We start from the raw sequence: 18,605 nt of genomic DNA, 5'->3' as shown, positions 1-18,605 counted from the left end.
GGCAGGGGGATGTGTAGGCCACTGTGAGGACTTTGGCTTTTACTTGGAATGAACTGAGATCCTGTTGGCAATTTTTAAGCAAAGGAGTGAATTGATCTGACAGATTTTTTTTTTAAAGATTTTATTCATTTATTTAACAGACAGAGATCACAAGTAGGCAGAGAAGCTGGCAGAGAGAGAGGAGGAAGCAGGCTCCCCGCTGAGCAGAGAGCCCCATGCGGGGCTCCATCCCAGGACCCTGGGATCATGACCTGAGCTGAAGGCAGAGGCTTTAACCCACTGAGCCACCCAGGTGCCCCTGATCTGACAGATTTTAACACGATCACTCTGTTTGATATATGGAAGACAGACCTCGGAGCAGGGCATAAGTGGAGAAGGAGAGAAGTTAGGAGGTTGTAGCAGTAGTCCAGGTCAGAGGTGATGGTGGCCTGGTTTGTAACATGATCAAAAGTTTGCATTTTAGAAGACTGACTCTTCTGAGTGGGTAGGAAAGAGTTGTGGGACCAAGAGTTGAACAGAAGCCAGTAGTTGCCCTGTTGAGGCAAGAAATGACATTTGTTGAACTAGACATTTGTTTACTGGTTAGCATTCCCTGCCATGAGTGCAGTCTGTTTGGGGAAGCAGAAGAAAATCAGGAGCCCATGTATTAAATACAGGGAAACTGGGGGCACCTCTGCTGGCTCACTGAGAAGAGAATAGGACTCGATCTCAGGGTTATGAGTTCAAGCCCTGCATAGGTGCAGAGATCATTAATTAAAAATAATAGAGATGCCTGACTGACTCTGTTGGAGGAACATGTGACTCTTGATCTCAGAGTTGTGAGTTCAGGCTCTACGTTGGGTATAGAGATTATTTAAATAAATAAACATTTAAAAATAATAATAATAATAAGTTGATTGGAGGGACCAGTTAGGCAAAGGAATCCAGGTTGGCTGACAACCAAAGGGGCTGTATGTTTACAGGAGAGAGTAGGCAATGAGGAGAAAGTGTTATTTCTTACAACCTGACTTAAAATGCCTGCCTCGATCCAACCCCTTTTACCCTGCTGGCCATGCCCATCCCAAGCCCAGCCTCTCTTTTCAAGCTTGGTAGTCCCCAGATTGGATTCCCACTTTGTTCTCCGATTCAAATGGTACTACATCTTCAGGCCTAGCGCATAGCCAACCTTATTTTCTGTCCTCTGCAGGCCTGTGGCACCTCGCTTTACTACGAATTGTCTCATACTGTGCTGTAATGAATAAAACATCTTAAAATAGACTGGAACCTACTCAAGGACTGCAGTGTTTTTCAGTTGCGTATTTCTTTCTGCCACAGTGCATCTGGTAAAGCCAGGCACCTAGTGAATGTCTCCTGCCATCTTCCCTGGCACAGTCCAGATCCCTGATTTCTGTCGGAAAAATCTCCCACATTCCAGCACTTCTTTGTTCCTGCAGGGACACAGCCACAGTGCTGAGCAAGAATACGGTATGGAGGAGCCAGTGTTGGATGTGGATGTGGTCATGATCCTCTCTCAACAGGAGGAGGGCCCTCTCCTGTCTTCTCTAGAATTCACATCTCTGTCAGGAAACCAGAGTTCAGTGTGAATCAGATACTTGCTGGACACTGTGTTTTCAAGTTAAAGAAAAAAAGGTACAGTCTCTGCCCTCATAAAATGCTCAGCATCTAACTAGGAAAACAAGTATTAAATAGATTATTAGGTTTATTCGAATAGTCATAGGTGTACAAAATGGCTTAAAACACATAATACCAACAAACAAACAAACAAACAAACAAGCAAACAGAAAAAACAAACCCAAAACACATAATACAGGGATTGACCCTCCAGAGGGGGATCCGAAGACTTCACTGAGGATCTGTTAACCAAGACCTGAAGTATGAAATGGAATTAGCACAGGAAAGAGAAGTGGGAAGGTGGAGAGAGAATGATACCCTGCAGGAAATTGAAGTAGCTCCAGATGAGCTCTAGCGGAGCCCACAGAGAGAGAGAGGGACACCAGATAAGGTGAAACTTCCATGTAACCTTCCCTTACTGCTCCAGTTAACCCAGCTCTGCTCTCAGTGCCTTTCCACACTAATTATCTTGACCGTATTTTACTGTAAACATTTTGAGATCGAAATCCAACCAGGACCAAAGGAAATATTTCAGGTAGGGCATGTTGACAGGTATCTCATAGCCTTAACAAGGCCTGGTAAGACAGGACAAAACTCAGTCCTTAAGTACTGGAACTGATGGAGAGGCATGGGGATCTTAGCCAGCCTCGTTTCAGTGAGCAGTGAGGAAGAAGTGATTGCAGGGGGTAAGAATCGGGAGAAGACCTTGACCTAGCAATTCCAATACAATTCCAATTTGTATCTACAAAAAGGAGTTATTGTGGTAATGTTTGTAGGAGCAAAATACTGACTAATTGTCCACTAACAGGGACACCTGGTTTATTCACTCAACCATTTTTTTTTAAAGATTTTATTATTTAAGAGAGAGAGAGAGAGTCATAGAGCCTGAGTGGGTTAGAAAGGGAGCAGCAGACTCCCCGCTGATCAGGGAGCCTGACGTCAAGCTGGATCCCAGGACCCCAGGATCATGACATGAGCTGAAGTCAGACACTAAACCGACTGAACCAGCTAGGCTCAGCGCAGCCCCCTCACCAAGCATTTCTTAAACATCCACTCTGTGCTGGGCATATAAATGATTAAGAAAGATAAAGTCCTTCTTCTTGTGGAGCTCATGGTGGCTGGGATGGGGGGGCAGAGAGGTTAACAAGTTAATCTCAGATTATTGTTGAAAGTACAGGTGTCCTTTTTACCTGCATGTGTTTGGTTCCTGAGTTCAAGTGGCAGGGATTCGGGCAGTGAGAGGTGCCTGTGTTTGGAGGAATATTAACATGGTATAGTGCAATGGGGAGTAAATTGGAGGGAGGTGCTAGGGCAGCTTTCCTGAGGGGTGTGCTCAAGATGAGAACTGAGTAACTAGAAACTAGTTTTCCGCCATGTGGAGATCCTAGGGAAGAGGGAGTGACAAGTATAAAAGCCCCAGGGTAGGAACAAGCTGGATGTATTCAGGGATCAGCAAGGGCATCCTGGCCGGAGTCCAGTAAGTGGTGGGCATGTCTGGATCTCCTCCGGAGGACAGTGGGGTGCTCTTGGTTTTAGGCGATGAATATGTTATGGTACTGTTGTCTGTGGAGTACTATGAGGCAATTCAAAGGGGTATGGTGGAATTATTTGTACTCCTATGGGAGGATCTCCAAAATACATAGTTAAATGCAAAAAACAAGTTTTAGAGCCATATGTAAGGTATTTCACAAAACAAGACTCTCTGTATGTGTGAATGAAACATGGAGTAGGGACTCTTGCATGTATGTACCAAACTGTTCACAGTGCTTATTTCTAGGGAGCACAGTGAAATTGGTGAAAGGGGTGAAGGAGCGCCATTATTTTTACACCCCCCCCCATTATATCTGGATTTGGTAACAAAAGTGCATGGGCAGTGAGGAATTGATGATTGTGTGACAAGGCTTGGCTTTCCAAGAAAGCATAATAGCTAAGTAGGGGTATGGGCTTGCAGAACATGTTGCCCCTCATGACATTCCTGCCTGCCGTACTGGATTCTTTACAAAATTATGTGAGCAGCTAGTGTATTTAACCCAACATTGCCCCCTCAGGATATCAAATGTGTGATCACTGTTTCTGATAGCCCTGAAGTATGTTCCCAGTGTTGCCATGGGAACATCTGTGGTGTGGATCCCTAGTTGAACAGGAATGTGATCCTACAGGAATCAGTGACATTCAAAGATGTGGCTGTGGACTTCACCCAGGAAGAATGGCACCACGTGGACCCTGCTCAGAGGCGCTTGTACAGGGATGTGATGCTGGAGAACTATAGCCACCTGGTTTCTCTTGGTAAGGACTGAGTCAGTATCTTGCCTACTGGCAGGTTTTTTCTTTCTGAGGTGCTAAGATTGTGGGGCTCGTAGATCAGGTGGCCATGAGCAGGGTTGCCTCACAATTAGAGCTTCTTCTTCTCTTTCGGACTCAGCTTTATAGTTCCCTGAGCCTGCTCTTTAGGTAAAGTTCTTTCTTTTGCAGAACCGGAAGTAGGTCATTTGATTGCATGACTCCTCAAGTTGCACCTTTTTTTTCCCTTCAGAGTTCCTGAAGATCAAGGACTAGTACTGACTTGTAGGAGGGGTCTTTGTCCACTTGCACAAACAACCAAATCTTGTGTATTTACCCATGAGCAGGGTATCAAGTTTCCAAGCCAGAGGTGATCTTCAAATTGGAACAAGGAGAAGAGCCATGGATATCAGAGGGAGAAATCCAAAGACCTTTCTGTCCAGGTAAATGAGGGGGAATGAGGCATGCAGGAATCCGTGCACTCAGTGGCATAGCTGGGGCGGGGCAGAGCGGGGAGCACCTTCATATTGGCGCCTTGGGAACTCCTAGACCTGCAGAGGAGACAGAGCCATCTCCGGGATGACACCTCTGTCTCCCTTCTCCGATAGGGTGTTCCTGCTGCTAGCAGGTCTCAGAGGAAAATGAACCCCTTTGTCCTACACAGAATACCATTCATATACCGTGACCCGATTGCTGGATTTTCTCCTCTGGTGTCTTCCGTCTCCCATCATGATTAGCAATCCATTTTCTTATTCATTGAGACATTAATTGAACTCTCATGTCCTCTTGTTTTGTCTTTCTGCTTTTACAGTCGGTGGCCCCAGACTTGTAGGCAGTACCCATGGCTTTGGTTCTCCCATCTTTTCATAACTTGCCTTCAGACTTCTTTTCCTCACCACACTCCTACAACACCTCTCTGAAGAAGATTACCACCTTCCTTCCATCCTGTTTTCATGCCAGTTTGCTTCATTGCCTCTCCACGGTTCCTGGAGTATCATCCTTTCCTGGTCTCCGGGCTTATAAGTACTTTGTAGCTTTAGGTCTTTGACTTTGCTTGGTTTTCTCCCTAAGTGAGAGGGAGATGCTCCTCCTCCCCTTTTCTTTCTGTATTACCACCAAACAAGGGTGGTAGTTACAGAGCTTTCTTCTCTACTTTGGACCTAGAAATAATCCTTACTTGTACCCTGGTCATTTTTTTCCCTTCTCGTAGGACCCTTCCTTGTGGAAGTCCCATGCAATTAAATACCTAAAATCTAAATTAATCATCTTTCATCGCCAGCCAGCACATTTTGCTACCTTGCCCATTACTTGTTTCTCCCTTTGCCCATTAGAAACCACTGAATCTCTAATCCCTCAGTACAAACAGCCCAGTCAGTTTAGACTTCTTGCAGTTCAGGTTAACTTCCTCTCAAACTAGGCCCCACTTGGACATTACTACAATTCCCAGTTGAAATTGATCAGTCTTTTCTTTAATAAGCAATATTGGATTTTTAAAATCATAGCTTTTTTGAGATATAATTTAAATGCCATAAAATTCACCTTCTTGAAGTGTACAGTTTCGTGGTGTTTAAGATATTTACTGAGTTGTGCAACCATCACCATTATCTAACTACAGAACATTTCAACACCCCAAAAGAAGCCCCATACCCATTAGCAGCCACTCTCCATTCCCCCCAACTCCTGCACCCATTAATCTTTATCTATCAATGGATTACCATTTCTGGATATTTTATGTAAATGGAGTAATATAATATGTAGCCTTTTGTGACTGGCTTCTTTCACTTAGCATAATATTTTCAGGGTTCATTCATGTTGTAGCATGTATTAGTACCTTCATACTTTGTATTGCTGAGTAATATTCCATTGTATGGACAAACCACCTTTTGTTTATCTACTCATCACTTGGTGGACCATATTGGATTTTAATGCTCTATCTTCATAAACATACTTACCTCTGACAAAACCTTGCTGTTACTCCCTATACCCCGTTACAGGAAATAAAACTCCCCCTCGACTTACAGGGCCCCTATCATATCTTCCAGGATTCTCTTTCTGTTCCCACTAAAACAAGTTCCACTTGGGTTGAACTTTTTAATGTTTTCTGTAAGTAGTGTACAGTTTCCCTAGTCAGGTGATACTCTCTACCTAGCCAGAGCTTTCTGTTCCTTAAGTTCAAGGTGTCTATTCGATGCATGAAATTACTATGTATTTATGTATTTATTTCTTCCTTCTCTGAGCACAAATACCATTTATATCATCTTTACTGCCCAAGCTCAGATTTTAAAAGTATACCATCTGATGGTTTTCCTTTTTTATCAAAAGATTGATTCTTATTTCTAAGACTTCAGGCTCTTGGAGAAAGAGTCTATTGTATACCTATGTATTCAGTATTACAAAGCACATAGAAAGCAGTCAGGAATTACTTGATTGTTTTTTCATGTGATTAGGGAGAGAACTTTCTCATTCATTCATTCATGTCAGCATTTCTTGAATATCCCTCTGAGAAGTATTCTAGAAGAAATACAAAGCATTTTCTGTCATTTAGAAAATTAGAATTGAGTCTTGTTCCAGGATAAGGAATTTTGAGGCTTAGGGTCCCTTGATTGTTGTTTTTTTCCCTCCTGACATTTTATGAATATTTTCAAATGTATAGGAAGTTGAAAAAATTATACAGTGAACACCATATACCTACCACCAAGATGCTACAGTTGTTAAAATATTATTACGTTTGCTTTATCACATATTCATCTATCCCTTCTATCAATCTTTTTTTGAAATCTGTCATACTTTTTGATGCATTTCCAACTAAGTTGCCAACACAAGTACATTTCACTCCTATATTCCTGTGTATCATTAACCAGAGTTCAACATTTATGGGGCTTTTTCCAAGAAAGACATGCACACAGTAAGATATGCGGCTCTTCTAAGGACCAGCCAGTTGATTTTGACAAACGCACTCACCCATCTAACCCAAATTCATTTCAACATAGAACATGTCCATCGCCTCAGAGCCCTCCTTCTCCTTAGTTTTTAAAAGTTACCGTTTTTAGAGGCTCCTGGGTGGCTCAGTCATTAGGCAGCTGCCCTCAGCTCAGATCATGATCCCAGAGTCCTGATCGATAGGAAGTCAGCTTCTCCCTCTCCCAGTCCCTCTAATTGTGTTCCCTCTCTTGCTGTGTCTCTCTCTGTCAGATAAATAAATAAAATCTTAAAAAAGAAAGAAAGAAAGAAAGAAAGAAAGAAAGAAACTAATTGTCTGGTATTAGTATTTTGAGGTTAAATAGGGGTTTGGTTTTGGTTTTTTTGAGATTTTATTTATTTACAGCACCAGCGAGCATAAGCAGGGGGAGGGGCAGAGGTAGAGGAAAAAGCAGACTCCCCACTGAGCAAGGAGCCCGATGTGGGACTTGATCCCAGGACCCTGGGATCATGACCTGAGCCAAAGGCAGATACTTAGTAACTGAGCCACCGGACACCCTGAAACAGGGGTTTAGAGATCAATTTATTAGACTTAAGTAAAATCCTTTTTGCTCAAGAGAGGTGATTAGTGTAGAACCAGAACTCTAATAGGCTAAAACCTTAGCCCTAATTAAAAAGGCAATGATGATTTGCCTCCTAAAATAGGACTTGATCTCAGCTTTTAAAGTATAGCAGTTGGTCTCCAAGTATGTCAAAGGATGATATCCATTACATCAATTGCTGTGGATTTTCTCTATAGGATTTGAAGATTTGGAGCCTCAGAGGAGACTTTAAAGAAATTGTGAATTGGCTGTAGTAGGAAGACAGATTTGGGGATGATTTGTAAAATGGGCAGGAAGCATGAAGAACATACAGGATCTTGCAAGACAGACGATGGTTTTATTCCATTTGTGTCTGTGCTTAACTTTCTCATGCTCACTTATTCCCTTACTTCCTAACCAGTCCTCCTTGAGGGGCTTCCTCATTCTAGACTTACCATACCCTCTGGCTCGGTGGTCTGCACTATCACTTCTCCGTTCTCTTCCTTTCCTTCATTGTGGGTCTTCTCTCCTAACTATAGGACTAATTGCGAAACAGAATCATGTATAGTTTATATTTCTTTCATTTCCCCATTCCTGCTGTAGTAGTCTGTTTCAGCAGGAGGGAATAGGGGACTTTTGTACTTCGGATTTTTTTTCAGACTGGAAGACCAGGCCTGAAGCCAAACCATCACATCTGCAAGAGAGCATCTCTACAGGATCCCGTAGCACAGATGGCCTTTCACATGCCACTTTCCAAAGCACTTGGGGTGTTGGTAGCCAGTTTGAGAGGCACCAGGAAAACTGGAAAAGGTACTTGGGGCCAGATGCATCCAACCAGAAGAAAATAATCACGCCTGAAGAAAACTTCCAGCAAAATAAGTTTGGTGAAAACTCTAGATTGAACACAGTCCTGGTTACACAACTGAACATTCCTTCAAGGCCTAATGAATGTGATACACTTGGAAGCAATTTGGGACATACTTCAGATATAATTAATCAGAATAACATCCTTGCGAAAAAGAAACCTTATAAATGTGACAAATGTAGAAAAGCCTTTATTCATAGATCATCGCTTACTAAACATGAGAAAACTCATAAAGGAGAGGGAGCTTTCCCCAATGGTACAGATCAGGGTATTTATCCTGGAAAGAAACACCATGAATGTACTGACTGTGGGAAAACCTTCCTCTGGAAGACACAACTTACTGAGCATCAGAGAATTCACACTGGGGAGAAGCCCTTTGAATGTAATGTGTGTGGGAAGGCCTTCAGACATAGCTCATCCCTTGGTCAGCATGAGAATGCTCACACGGGAGAGAAGCCTTACCAGTGCAGTCTCTGTGGGAAAGCCTTCCAGCGCAGCTCCTCCCTTGTTCAACACCAGAGAATTCACACTGGAGAGAAACCCTATCGATGCAATTTATGTGGGAGATCTTTTAGGCATGGCACGTCCCTCACTCAGCATGAGGTCACACATAGTGGAGAGAAACCCTTCCAGTGTAAGGAATGTGGGAAAGCCTTTAGTCGATGTTCTTCCCTCGTCCAGCATGAAAGGACTCATACGGGAGAGAAACCTTTTGAATGTAGCATATGTGGGAGGGCTTTCGGTCAGAGTCCATCCCTTTATAAACATATGAGGATTCATAAGAGAGGCAAACCTTACCAAAGCAATAACTATAGCATAGATTTCAAGCACAGCTCATCTCTTACTCAAGATGAAAGCACCGTCGCTGAAATGAAATCCTATCATTGTAATGACTGTGGGGAAGACTTCAGCCTCATTACTGACTTTACTGATCATCAGAGGATCCATTCCGGACAGAACCCCTATGAATGTGAGCAGAACTTTAGTCAACAACCTGTTTCTCATCCTGGAGAGAAACCCTATCAGTGTAATGTATGTGGAAAAGCTTTCAAAAGGAGTACAAGCTTCATAGAGCATCACAGAATTCATACTGGAGAAAAACCCTATGAATGTAACGAATGTGGAGAAGCCTTCAGTCGGCGCTCATCACTTACTCAGCATGAGAGAACCCACACTGGAGAGAAACCCTATGAATGTATTGACTGTGGGAAAGCCTTCAGTCAAAGTTCATCCCTCATTCAGCATGAGAGAACGCATACTGGAGAAAAACCCTATGAATGTCATGAATGTGGGCGAGCCTTTCGAAAGAAAACCAATCTTCATGATCATCAGAGAATTCATACTGGAGAAAAACCCTATGCTTGTAAGGAATGTGGGAAAAACTTCAGTAGGAGTTCAGCACTAACTAAACACCAGAGAATTCATGCACGAAATAAACTGTAGAAGCCCTGAAATTAAGGAATGTGCAGAAAATTTTAGCTAAAATATTGTTCTTATTTAGTATCTGAGGATTCTTACTGGAGAGGAAGCTTGAGAATGTGATGGCTGTGTGTGTGTGTGTGTGTGTGTGTGTGAAGAGAGCTCTGTGCTAGTGACAATGTTTTTTTTTTTAATAAATAGAAACCATATTCTCAAATCTGATTATAGACTTTTGTAAAAACAATTACAAACATCATATATAACCAATTGGAAAGGATATGCCTATGTATTGGACTTTATAAAGCTTTTGAATATATGTATGCAGGAGATCATCAACTTTGAACAGTTTGACTTGTAACTCTGTGTTTACAACCTTTTTTAATAAAGCTCCTGCAGTAATGACCAAAACTTACTTTTAAAATTGCTTGACAGCTGCATTCAACTGCAGCTCTTACATTAAATTCGCCATGGAAACCAATTCCACCTCCTGGAACCCAACATTCGAAGAATGAGATCAGCTGGTCCAACCACTTCATTGTACAGATGAAGAAACCAAAAGCCAAAGATGTGAAGTGGTTTGCACAGTGTGATACAGCTTATAATGGCAAAGCTGGGTGGAGAAAGCAGGTCTCCTGGATCTTTGGCCCTATGGTCTAGCCACTGAAAAGGTATTTGGGAATTCAGAGGGCTTTATGTAAATTTTAAAATAAATCAGATGCATAAACTAATGAGCACTCGGATACTCTAGGAATTCATAAAAGCATAAGAGGCAGCAAAATACAGAGGCAGATTTGTCACAGACATATTCAGAACAGCTTGTTGGAAGCTTACATACCAAAATGTTAACAAAAACTGTGAATAGTTCAACTGCCGGTGACTTTTTTTCCTTTTCCCAAGTGTAATATTTATACTTTACACTATCATATGTCAGCTTCATAGACCAGTTAAGTCCTCTTACTGTGTTTTGTTTTGTTTTTTTAATCACACTCCCATGAGAAAGCGCTGCCCCAAGCTTCCTATTATTAAACCAATGGGAAAACAGCACAAAACTAAAGGAAAAAATTTCCCCAAGTTAATTTTACTGTGGAGAAGTATAAATATAATTACCCATTGTCATAAAATCTTGTCTTTAAATCAGTTTTGAGAACCGATGTGATGACCCATTTTGTGTGCCAAGGAAATAGTTCATTATGAAAAATTCAACTTCTTTAGTTCTATGCTGCTGTTCCATCAGTAAGGCATGAGATCAGCATCAGTAGCCCAACCCAATCCCAGTGTTCTCTCATGCCTCCCGTGGATTATCCTAAAGGTGCCAACAGTGGAGATAAATTTGGAAGCAACTGTGGACCTTGACCCCTTTGACATAACAGCCATTCCCAAGTAAATTTTCCCACCCTGATGAATCCTGGAGAGGAATGATATGGGTGATGTTGATGGTAAACATTTCCTATTGCCTTCTTTGCATGCCAAGTAGCAGGATCCATTATCCTTGTCTCATCCTGGACAACAGGAGGTAGTTCCCAAATATTCTTCCTAATTCTTTGCAGGAAAAATATGCATGGGGGCTGAAAGGTGTGATGTCTAGCCCAATGAGTCCATCACAAATGGAACAAGATGGGAATCTGCCCTTCCAAGACTTTAACCATGCAAAAATACCTGGTTTGTGACGTTCCATGCTTAACACACACACACGCTCACACACACAGTGTCAAGACCCTGTGTTGTCTGATACATTGTTTGACAATGGGTAATTCTATACAGACTCCTGCTGCCCCCCCCCACCCTGTGGCTATCTTGCTTATCAAGAATAATTTGCTGCTGAGTATTTGGAGATTCCCCTAGTGGACTATTTGCAAGAATGACATAAATTGTAACCTAGTTGAGAGCTATCCTACTTCTTTGGAAGTTTGTAAAGACTTAGGTCCAGAAGACTCAAAGAAAACCGCTGGCTTTTGTGTGGAACTTGGCCTAGATCCAACCAGTCTCTGAATCTCAGCACATCGGCATTGACAGAGAAGGAGCCCAGAGTGTCCGTGGTATGTGTGGTTGATTGAACAGAGGATTTTCTAGTTCCAGCAATCAGGCACATGCACTTAGGAACACCCAGCTTCCTAAGCAACATGAAATGGATCCTTGTAACATCATTGTATTATTTCAATAAATAGCCTTCTAAGTTGAATGGATGTCAGTTTGTCTTTTTCAGTTTTCAGAACTTGGCTAAGATTAAAGTATGGTGCATCCAGGAGGAGGTATTAACTGCTAAACTCATCATGGTCAGGTGAGTTAATAATAGCTACCATTTATTCATGCTTACTACTAGAAAGAAATCATCTGAAATATTTCGTAGCCGTCATTTCATTTAATCCTTACAATTCCTTGTTCTAGGTCTTATGGTGGCTCTTGTCTCTGCCCACCTTTTTTCTCCCTCTTTTTCTTGTAACATTTCTCCTGTACTGACCCCAGGAACATAAGTCAACATCCCTGGGGCTTAATGATAGTTCTAGGGGCAAGCATGTGACCTAATTGAGCCAGAGTCCTTTGCCAGAAAATGTTCAAAATAGATTTGACAGGGACACTTTAATTTTGTTTTGCTAGACTGGAAAGGTGAAGGCCTAAAACTGCCTCGAGTCCAGTTCCTTACCAGAAAGGAAAGGTCCGTTGGAGGAGGAGATGCAGCCAACACGTTGGTGTTCTCATTGCTAATCCTGAGGTCCTTGGACCTGGCTCAATTTCTGAAACTCTTCCTCGGGTTCAGCGGACTCCCCACTGTGGTCCAGTTTACTCCTTTTTGATTAAGCTAATTTGTCAGATTTCTGTTGTTTATATTAGAGAAACGTAATACACGTCTCCTCATTTTCTAATGGGAAATAAGAAATGCTTTACCTCTCTGTGGCCTGGGAAGACAGGACAATGTATGCCTGACAGTGGGCCTGGTTTTTTCTTGCTCAGCTGTTGAAATGAAAATGTCACGTCAGGTTCTGCTGCCCTACCTTCACCTAATTGATCACCCTCTTTTAATTTCTCAGAGTTTACTGTTAATGTGCTTTACATTACCACGGTTCGTATTTGTGATTATTTGGTTTTCTCCCCACTCTCCCCTGAAACCAGATCGTGATTTCCAGGAAAGCAGGGTCTCTGTCTCTTGATCATTTCTTTGTTCCCCTGCTTATCAGAATGCCAGTCACATGGTAGGTACTTAAGGTAATCTTGCTAAGTGAGTGATGGAGTAGAGATCTGTTAGACAAAGAAGACTGGCTTATAAATGAAAGGGTGCTGGATCCTGAAACCAGAATTTTGCCAACGAAGGCAATAAGATGCTATTTCATACCCATTAGGGTTGCAAAAATTTCGAAGTCTCTCTGGCAGCGGGGGAATGAGAACTTGGGTACACTGCTGGTGAGAGGATAAATTGGTATAATCATTTTGAGGAGTAATTTGGCAATATGCAGTTAGAGTGAAGCTAAGCACATATCATGGTCCAGCAATTCCACTTCTAGATCTATACGCTGGACTAGAAATTCTCCTGTGTGAGCACAAAGACACATGCAAGGATGCTTATTGCTGCAGTGTCTGAAGGAGTAACGAGATGGACACAGCATAGATGTCTGTCAGTAAGTGAAAGGGCTAATGTGGCATATTCTTATAATTTAATGCAATACATATTGAAATGAAAGAACCAGAGCATCTCACCAAAAAAAGAAGAAAAAAAAACCCATCCTAGTTCTGCCTATACCACTCCTGTCCCTGTGTGGCTAGCTGTGGCTGCAGGAAAAACAGAGCTGCAGTGAGCAGCCCCACTTTAAATTCCTGACTGCTAACCTCAAGCATCTGTTTGCCTAGTGCATTGTCCCAGTCTTCTAGGTGCCAGCCTCCTGAACTATAGCTTTATAGCTTCTCTCCTTAGCCTCCAGCATTTTACCCAGTCCTCAGCTGGTGACCTGCTTTCGTAGTTAACTGAGAAAAATTAAAGCAGCCAGAAGATAACTCTCCATTTCTTGCTTCACTTAGGAATATTCCTGTGCTTATTATCTCCACTTCCTCTCCTTCTGTTCTCTCTCTCTCTCTTTTTTGAAGATTTTATTTATTTATTTGACAGAGATCCCAAGCAGGCAGAGAGGCAGGCCGAGAGAGGGGAAGGGAAGCAAGCTCCCTGCTGAGCAGAGAGCCCGATGTGGGGCTTGATCCCAGGACCCTGGGATCATGACCTGAGCCAAAAGCAGAGGCCTTAACCCACTGAGCCACCCAGGTGCTCCTCCTTCTGTTTTCTCTTGCACCCCTCCTAGTCAGGTCTTTATTTCCGTTCTTGCTGAAGGACACGGAGGCACTCCCTGTGGCTAAATGTACTTTTTTTCAGTCCTTTTACTTGACCTTTCGGCGTTATTCGGTACAATTCATCACTTCTCACCCTTGACACCTTTTCTTTCACTTGGCTTCTGGGCTATCACGCTTTTCCTTGTACTTTATTGACAGTTACTTCTCCCAGTTTTTTTTTTTCCTTTATTTCTTTACTCTAAACATGAAAATTCTTCTAAACTTATTTTTTTCTATGGTCAGCCCTCATTGTGGCCGTCACCCTGTCTCATGACTTTAAATATCTACTTGCTGGCAACTTCAAAGATTGTATCTCTAGCCCAGGATTCCAGACCCATGTAATCGACTGCATATGTGACTTCTCTGCTTGCATGCCTAACATATCTTGAATTTAATGTGTCCAAAGATGAACTAATTCATGGTATCTCCCTTCCACCCCAGTCATAATCATATTCTTCCCCCAGTCCTTTCCTTCTGGGAAAAGAACCCCATTTTTCCAGTTGCTCAGGCCATAACCATGAGAACTGTTCTGGATTCTTTTGCTCCTCACTTCCCAGCTTCAGTAAGTCCTGTCGGCTAACTATCAGGATGAATGTGGATAATCATTTCTTGTTCCCTCTGCCACCCTCGCCCAAGTCCCCATCACCAGTCATCTCTGGTCCACATATTTGCAACAGCCTCCTTATTGGTTTCTCTGCTTCCATCCTTGCCTCCCCGTGGCTGCAGTTCAGCAGCTAGAGTGATGCTTTAATACCCTGAGATCGTGTCATTCATCTGCTCAAAGTCCTGAAATAGCTTTCCATTTCACTGAAGAACAGCTAAAGTAAAAGCCCTACATAGTATCGCTACCACCTGCTGCCCTGTATTATCTCTCTGACTCCCCAGCTCTTCCTTCTCACTGCCCTGGGCCCACTAACCTCTCTGCTGCAGTAACTTACACACACAACAAGCTCGTATTTTTGCTGTTCCCTTTGGTGGAGTCCATTTGCCCTAGATGACACATAGTCTGGTCCCTCATCTCTTGCAAATCTATGCCCACGATTTTCTTAACAGCCCTTTTTGTTGACTACCCTATCAGAATAGCATGCCTCTTCCATGGCACACCTCATCACTCTTCTCAGCTTCATTTTTTTTTCTGTAATACCACCACCTAAATATTTTACTTGTTTATTATATGTCCTCTGGAAGGTAGTAAGCTACGTAAGAGTAGGGATTTGGGGGGAGGCCACTTTACTGAAGCATAACATAGAGAAAAATGCACAAATTGCAAGTGAACAGCTTGGTGGCGCAGGGCAGCGATGTTTGTATCTTAGTGCTATGTCCTCGGCTTGGGAGTAAATGTGTAGTAAATGGTTGCACTGGCTGTATATGTATTACTAAGGCTAACATTGAAAATAAAGTTGAGGGATACATAAAGTGTGATAAAAATCTATTAAAATATATTTAAAAATCTATTTAAATCTATTTTAAAAATAGATAAAAATCTATTTAAAAATCTATTAATAGGGGCGCCTGGGTGGCTCAGTGGGTTAAAGCCACTGCCTTCGGCTCAGGTCATGATCCCAGGGTTCTGGGATCAAGCCCCACATCGGGCTCTCTGCTCAGCAGGGGGCCTGCTTCTCTTCCTCTCTCTCTCTGCCTAATTGTGATCTCTGTCTGTCAAATAAATAAGTAAATCTTTTAAAAAAATCTATTAATACCTATTTTTAATAAACACATAAGAGTAAAAGTAGGAAAGCATTGAAAAACAGCTTCAGAGTGGTGGTTTCCTCTGGAGCTACAGGGGAGACTGGTAGGAAGGAATAAAAGAAGCTTAAACTGTCATTTTATTTCTCTTTTTTAATAGCAGATTTGGGAAAACATTAACATTTGTTAAGAGAGGATGTTGCATAGATATCTGTCTTATGTGCATCTCTGAATGTTCAAACTCTTTTACATTTAAAGTCAGCCTCCTTGCTCTTACTGGGTCTCTCAGCCCACAAAGCCACCTGCTTGGTTTCCCTCAGGGCAGGAGCCTGTTTGACCTGAACATCCAGCATGCCCAAAGAATTTAGGAGAGGGAAAATAGGCATTCATTTTCTCAAGGGTGAGAAGCTGATCTAAGGCTAAGAATGAAGGAAAGGGTCTTGGCACTGTCAAGATCAAGCAAAGTCATTGCCACTCCCTATAAATATTTCTTTAGGGACCACTTAAAAAGAAGTGGGGGGGCGCACCTGGGTGGCTCAGTCGTTAAGTGTCTCCCTTTGGCTCAGGTCATGATCCCAGGGTCCTGAGTTTGAGAGTCTTATCAGGTTCCCTGCTCTGCTGAAAGCCTGCTTCTCCCTCTGCCACTCTTCCTGCTTCTGTTCCTTATCTCATTTTCTCTCTGTCAAATAAATAAAATCTTTAAAAGTAAAAAAAGGGGGCACCTGGGTGGCTCAGTGGGTTAAAGCCTCTGCTTTCAGCTCAGGTCATGATCCCAGGGTCCTGGGATCAAGCCCCCGCATTGGGCACTCTGCTCAGCGGGGAACCTCCTTCCCCTCCTCTCTCTCTTCCTGCCTCTCTGCCTACTTGTGATCTCTGTCTGTCAAGTAAATAAATAAAAATCTTTTTTAAAAAAAAAAGTTAAAAGGGGGAGAGGCGAGGAGCAGAAGACTTCCTGTAGGAGATACAGAACCCAAGTGATTATTTGCAAGAATTGATGGAAGTAGAAAACTGATTTTTGCTAAGAAATTTCAGCGAAAACCCTGTAATTTTGGAAAAAATACTTTTTGGGACACATTTTTTGATGAAAATTTTAGGGATAAAAGAGCCGAGAAATTTGGACCTAAAATATACATGGTATTTTGCTCTGCTAAGAACAGAGAAGTATTAATTATAATAATTAATGGGGTTTTTGTTTTACTGTGTGCATTAAGAAACTAGCAATTAGCAACTGTTCTTGAATTTTAATGCTTGTTTTCAGAAGTTATCACAGGATTTTGACAGGAGCTTTTCTGTTGGTTAGAGTTGCTGATAAAACCCCAAAAGCAAAATTTCAGTGTTCCCTGTATTTTAAAGGGTACCATGAGGCCTGGACACCCTGTCCAGGAGTATCTAGGAGGTGTAAGATTTACAGAACCTCTTGTTCTTGGGCCTCCACTGACAGGTTAGCATATAGCAAGGTTCAGATCCAGAGGGGAGGGGCCTTACAGTCCTGGGATGAGACCTCTGCCCTCTTCACAGGACTAGGGGACTCCGGTAATGAGAGAATAAGTGGAGATATTGGGGCATCTGAAATTACTGGAGCTTGGTGTGTGCACTCCAGCGAAACTCCAGGCCCCGTTCTTCTTGGGAGAGTTTTCCATGTACCCCTGGAAAGTGTATATGCGTCGTAAGGGGGTGGGGAGGAACCAAACACCGGCCTGAAACTGATGATTTCTGAAGGAGAGGCAGCTGCTGCTAGAGTAGCTCCTACCAGGAGTGCATGAAGCCCCGGATTTGTATTGTGTCTAGGAATCAAGAAACAGGACTCTGTTTTCTTTGTTGCCAAAGATCACAAGACAGGATTTCAGTAGATCCCGAAGAGTGTGACCAGGTGATGGGTCAAAACCAAGACCCATCTGGACCCATCCCAAGCTGGAGCGGCACTGGAAAATCGGAAAAACCTCTACTCTGTGCCTGGGGCTCCCAGAAAAAGAGGATAGGGTGGCAGGAGCCATAAGGTTGTGTCCCAGTGATTACTAGGTGATGACCCACCTGGAGAAGGGATAAAGGCGAGAACTGCATGGGGCCAAAGAGAAAGGAGACCGCCCAGTTGTGAATGAACTGGGGTAAAGCTGCCAGACAGCCACGCGTCTCCCAGGGAGGGGACTCCTGTCGGACAAGCCACCGGGCCCTTAACAGGACCAAACTGGAGGACCCGCACCTTCCTTTTCCTTCACTCTCCCCTGGCCCACGTGCAGAAGAGCTGCCAGGGCGTTCAGGCATCTGAGAATAAGGTATGAGTTTGGAGTTGTTAGTTTTTTTTTTTAAAGATTTTATTTATTTATTTGACAGAGAGAGATTACAAGTAGGCAGAGAGGCAGGCAGAGAGAGAGGAGGAAGCAGGCTCCCCGCTGAGCAGAGAGCCCAATGCGGGACTGGATCGCAGGACCCTGAGATCATGACCTGAGCCGAAGGCAGCGGCTTAACCCACTGAGCCACCCAGCCGCCCATGAGTTTGGAGTTTTAAAAAAAAAACGAAGTTTCTGTATCGGTAAGTAAGCACAAATTTGCTTTCCCTCAAGTTTAGGAATCCTATTGGGGGATCTGACAGCGTCGCGGGGTGAGAAGACCTCTTGGAGACACCACACAGGTTAGAAGGATTTGTACCACCAAATTTCGAATAACAGGAGGACATGGTGGGCTTTTTTTTTTTTTTTTTTTAATTTATTCACTTGACCGAGAGAGCACAAATAGGCAGAGTGGCAGGCAGAGGGAGAAGCAGGCTACCCGCTGAGCAGGGAGCCCCCATGTGGGGCTCGATTCCCAACCCTGGGACCACTACCGTAGCCAAGGCAGACGCTTAACCAACTGAGCCACCCAGACGCCTCTGGGTGTGCCCTCTTAAAGAGGCGTTAAAGGAAGCCCATTTACATCACTCCCACAATTCAGGAGCG

At 43.0% G+C, this 18,605-nt stretch overlaps 1 protein-coding gene across 5 annotated transcripts in view; it reads left to right on the top strand.

Annotated features, from left to right (window-relative positions):
* The window catches only part of ZFP90 (ZFP90 zinc finger protein), a 78,318-nt gene extending 66,464 nt beyond the window's left edge, over positions 1-11,854 (top strand). For 3 of the 5 annotated variants that reach the window (XM_044255856.1, XM_044255855.1, XM_044255857.1), the window contains 3 exons: positions 3,771-3,897; positions 4,239-4,334; positions 8,051-11,854. In XM_044255856.1, coding sequence (XP_044111791.1) covers positions 3,864-3,897; positions 4,239-4,334; positions 8,051-9,699 — 1,779 coding nt within the window. In that variant the 5' untranslated portion in view covers positions 3,771-3,863 and the 3' untranslated portion in view covers positions 9,700-11,854. The other 2 variants (XM_044255858.1, XM_044255859.1) reach the window with 2 other exon arrangements.
* The last annotated feature ends 6,751 nt before the right edge of the window (positions 11,855-18,605 follow it).

This window comes from Neovison vison, chromosome 7, assembly GCF_020171115.1.
Source record: "Neovison vison isolate M4711 chromosome 7, ASM_NN_V1, whole genome shotgun sequence".
NCBI classification, from domain to species: Eukaryota; Metazoa; Chordata; class Mammalia; order Carnivora; family Mustelidae; genus Neogale; species Neogale vison.
The sequence above is the reverse complement of the archived record's forward strand: the minus strand, read 5'-3'. Positions and strand labels throughout refer to the sequence as shown.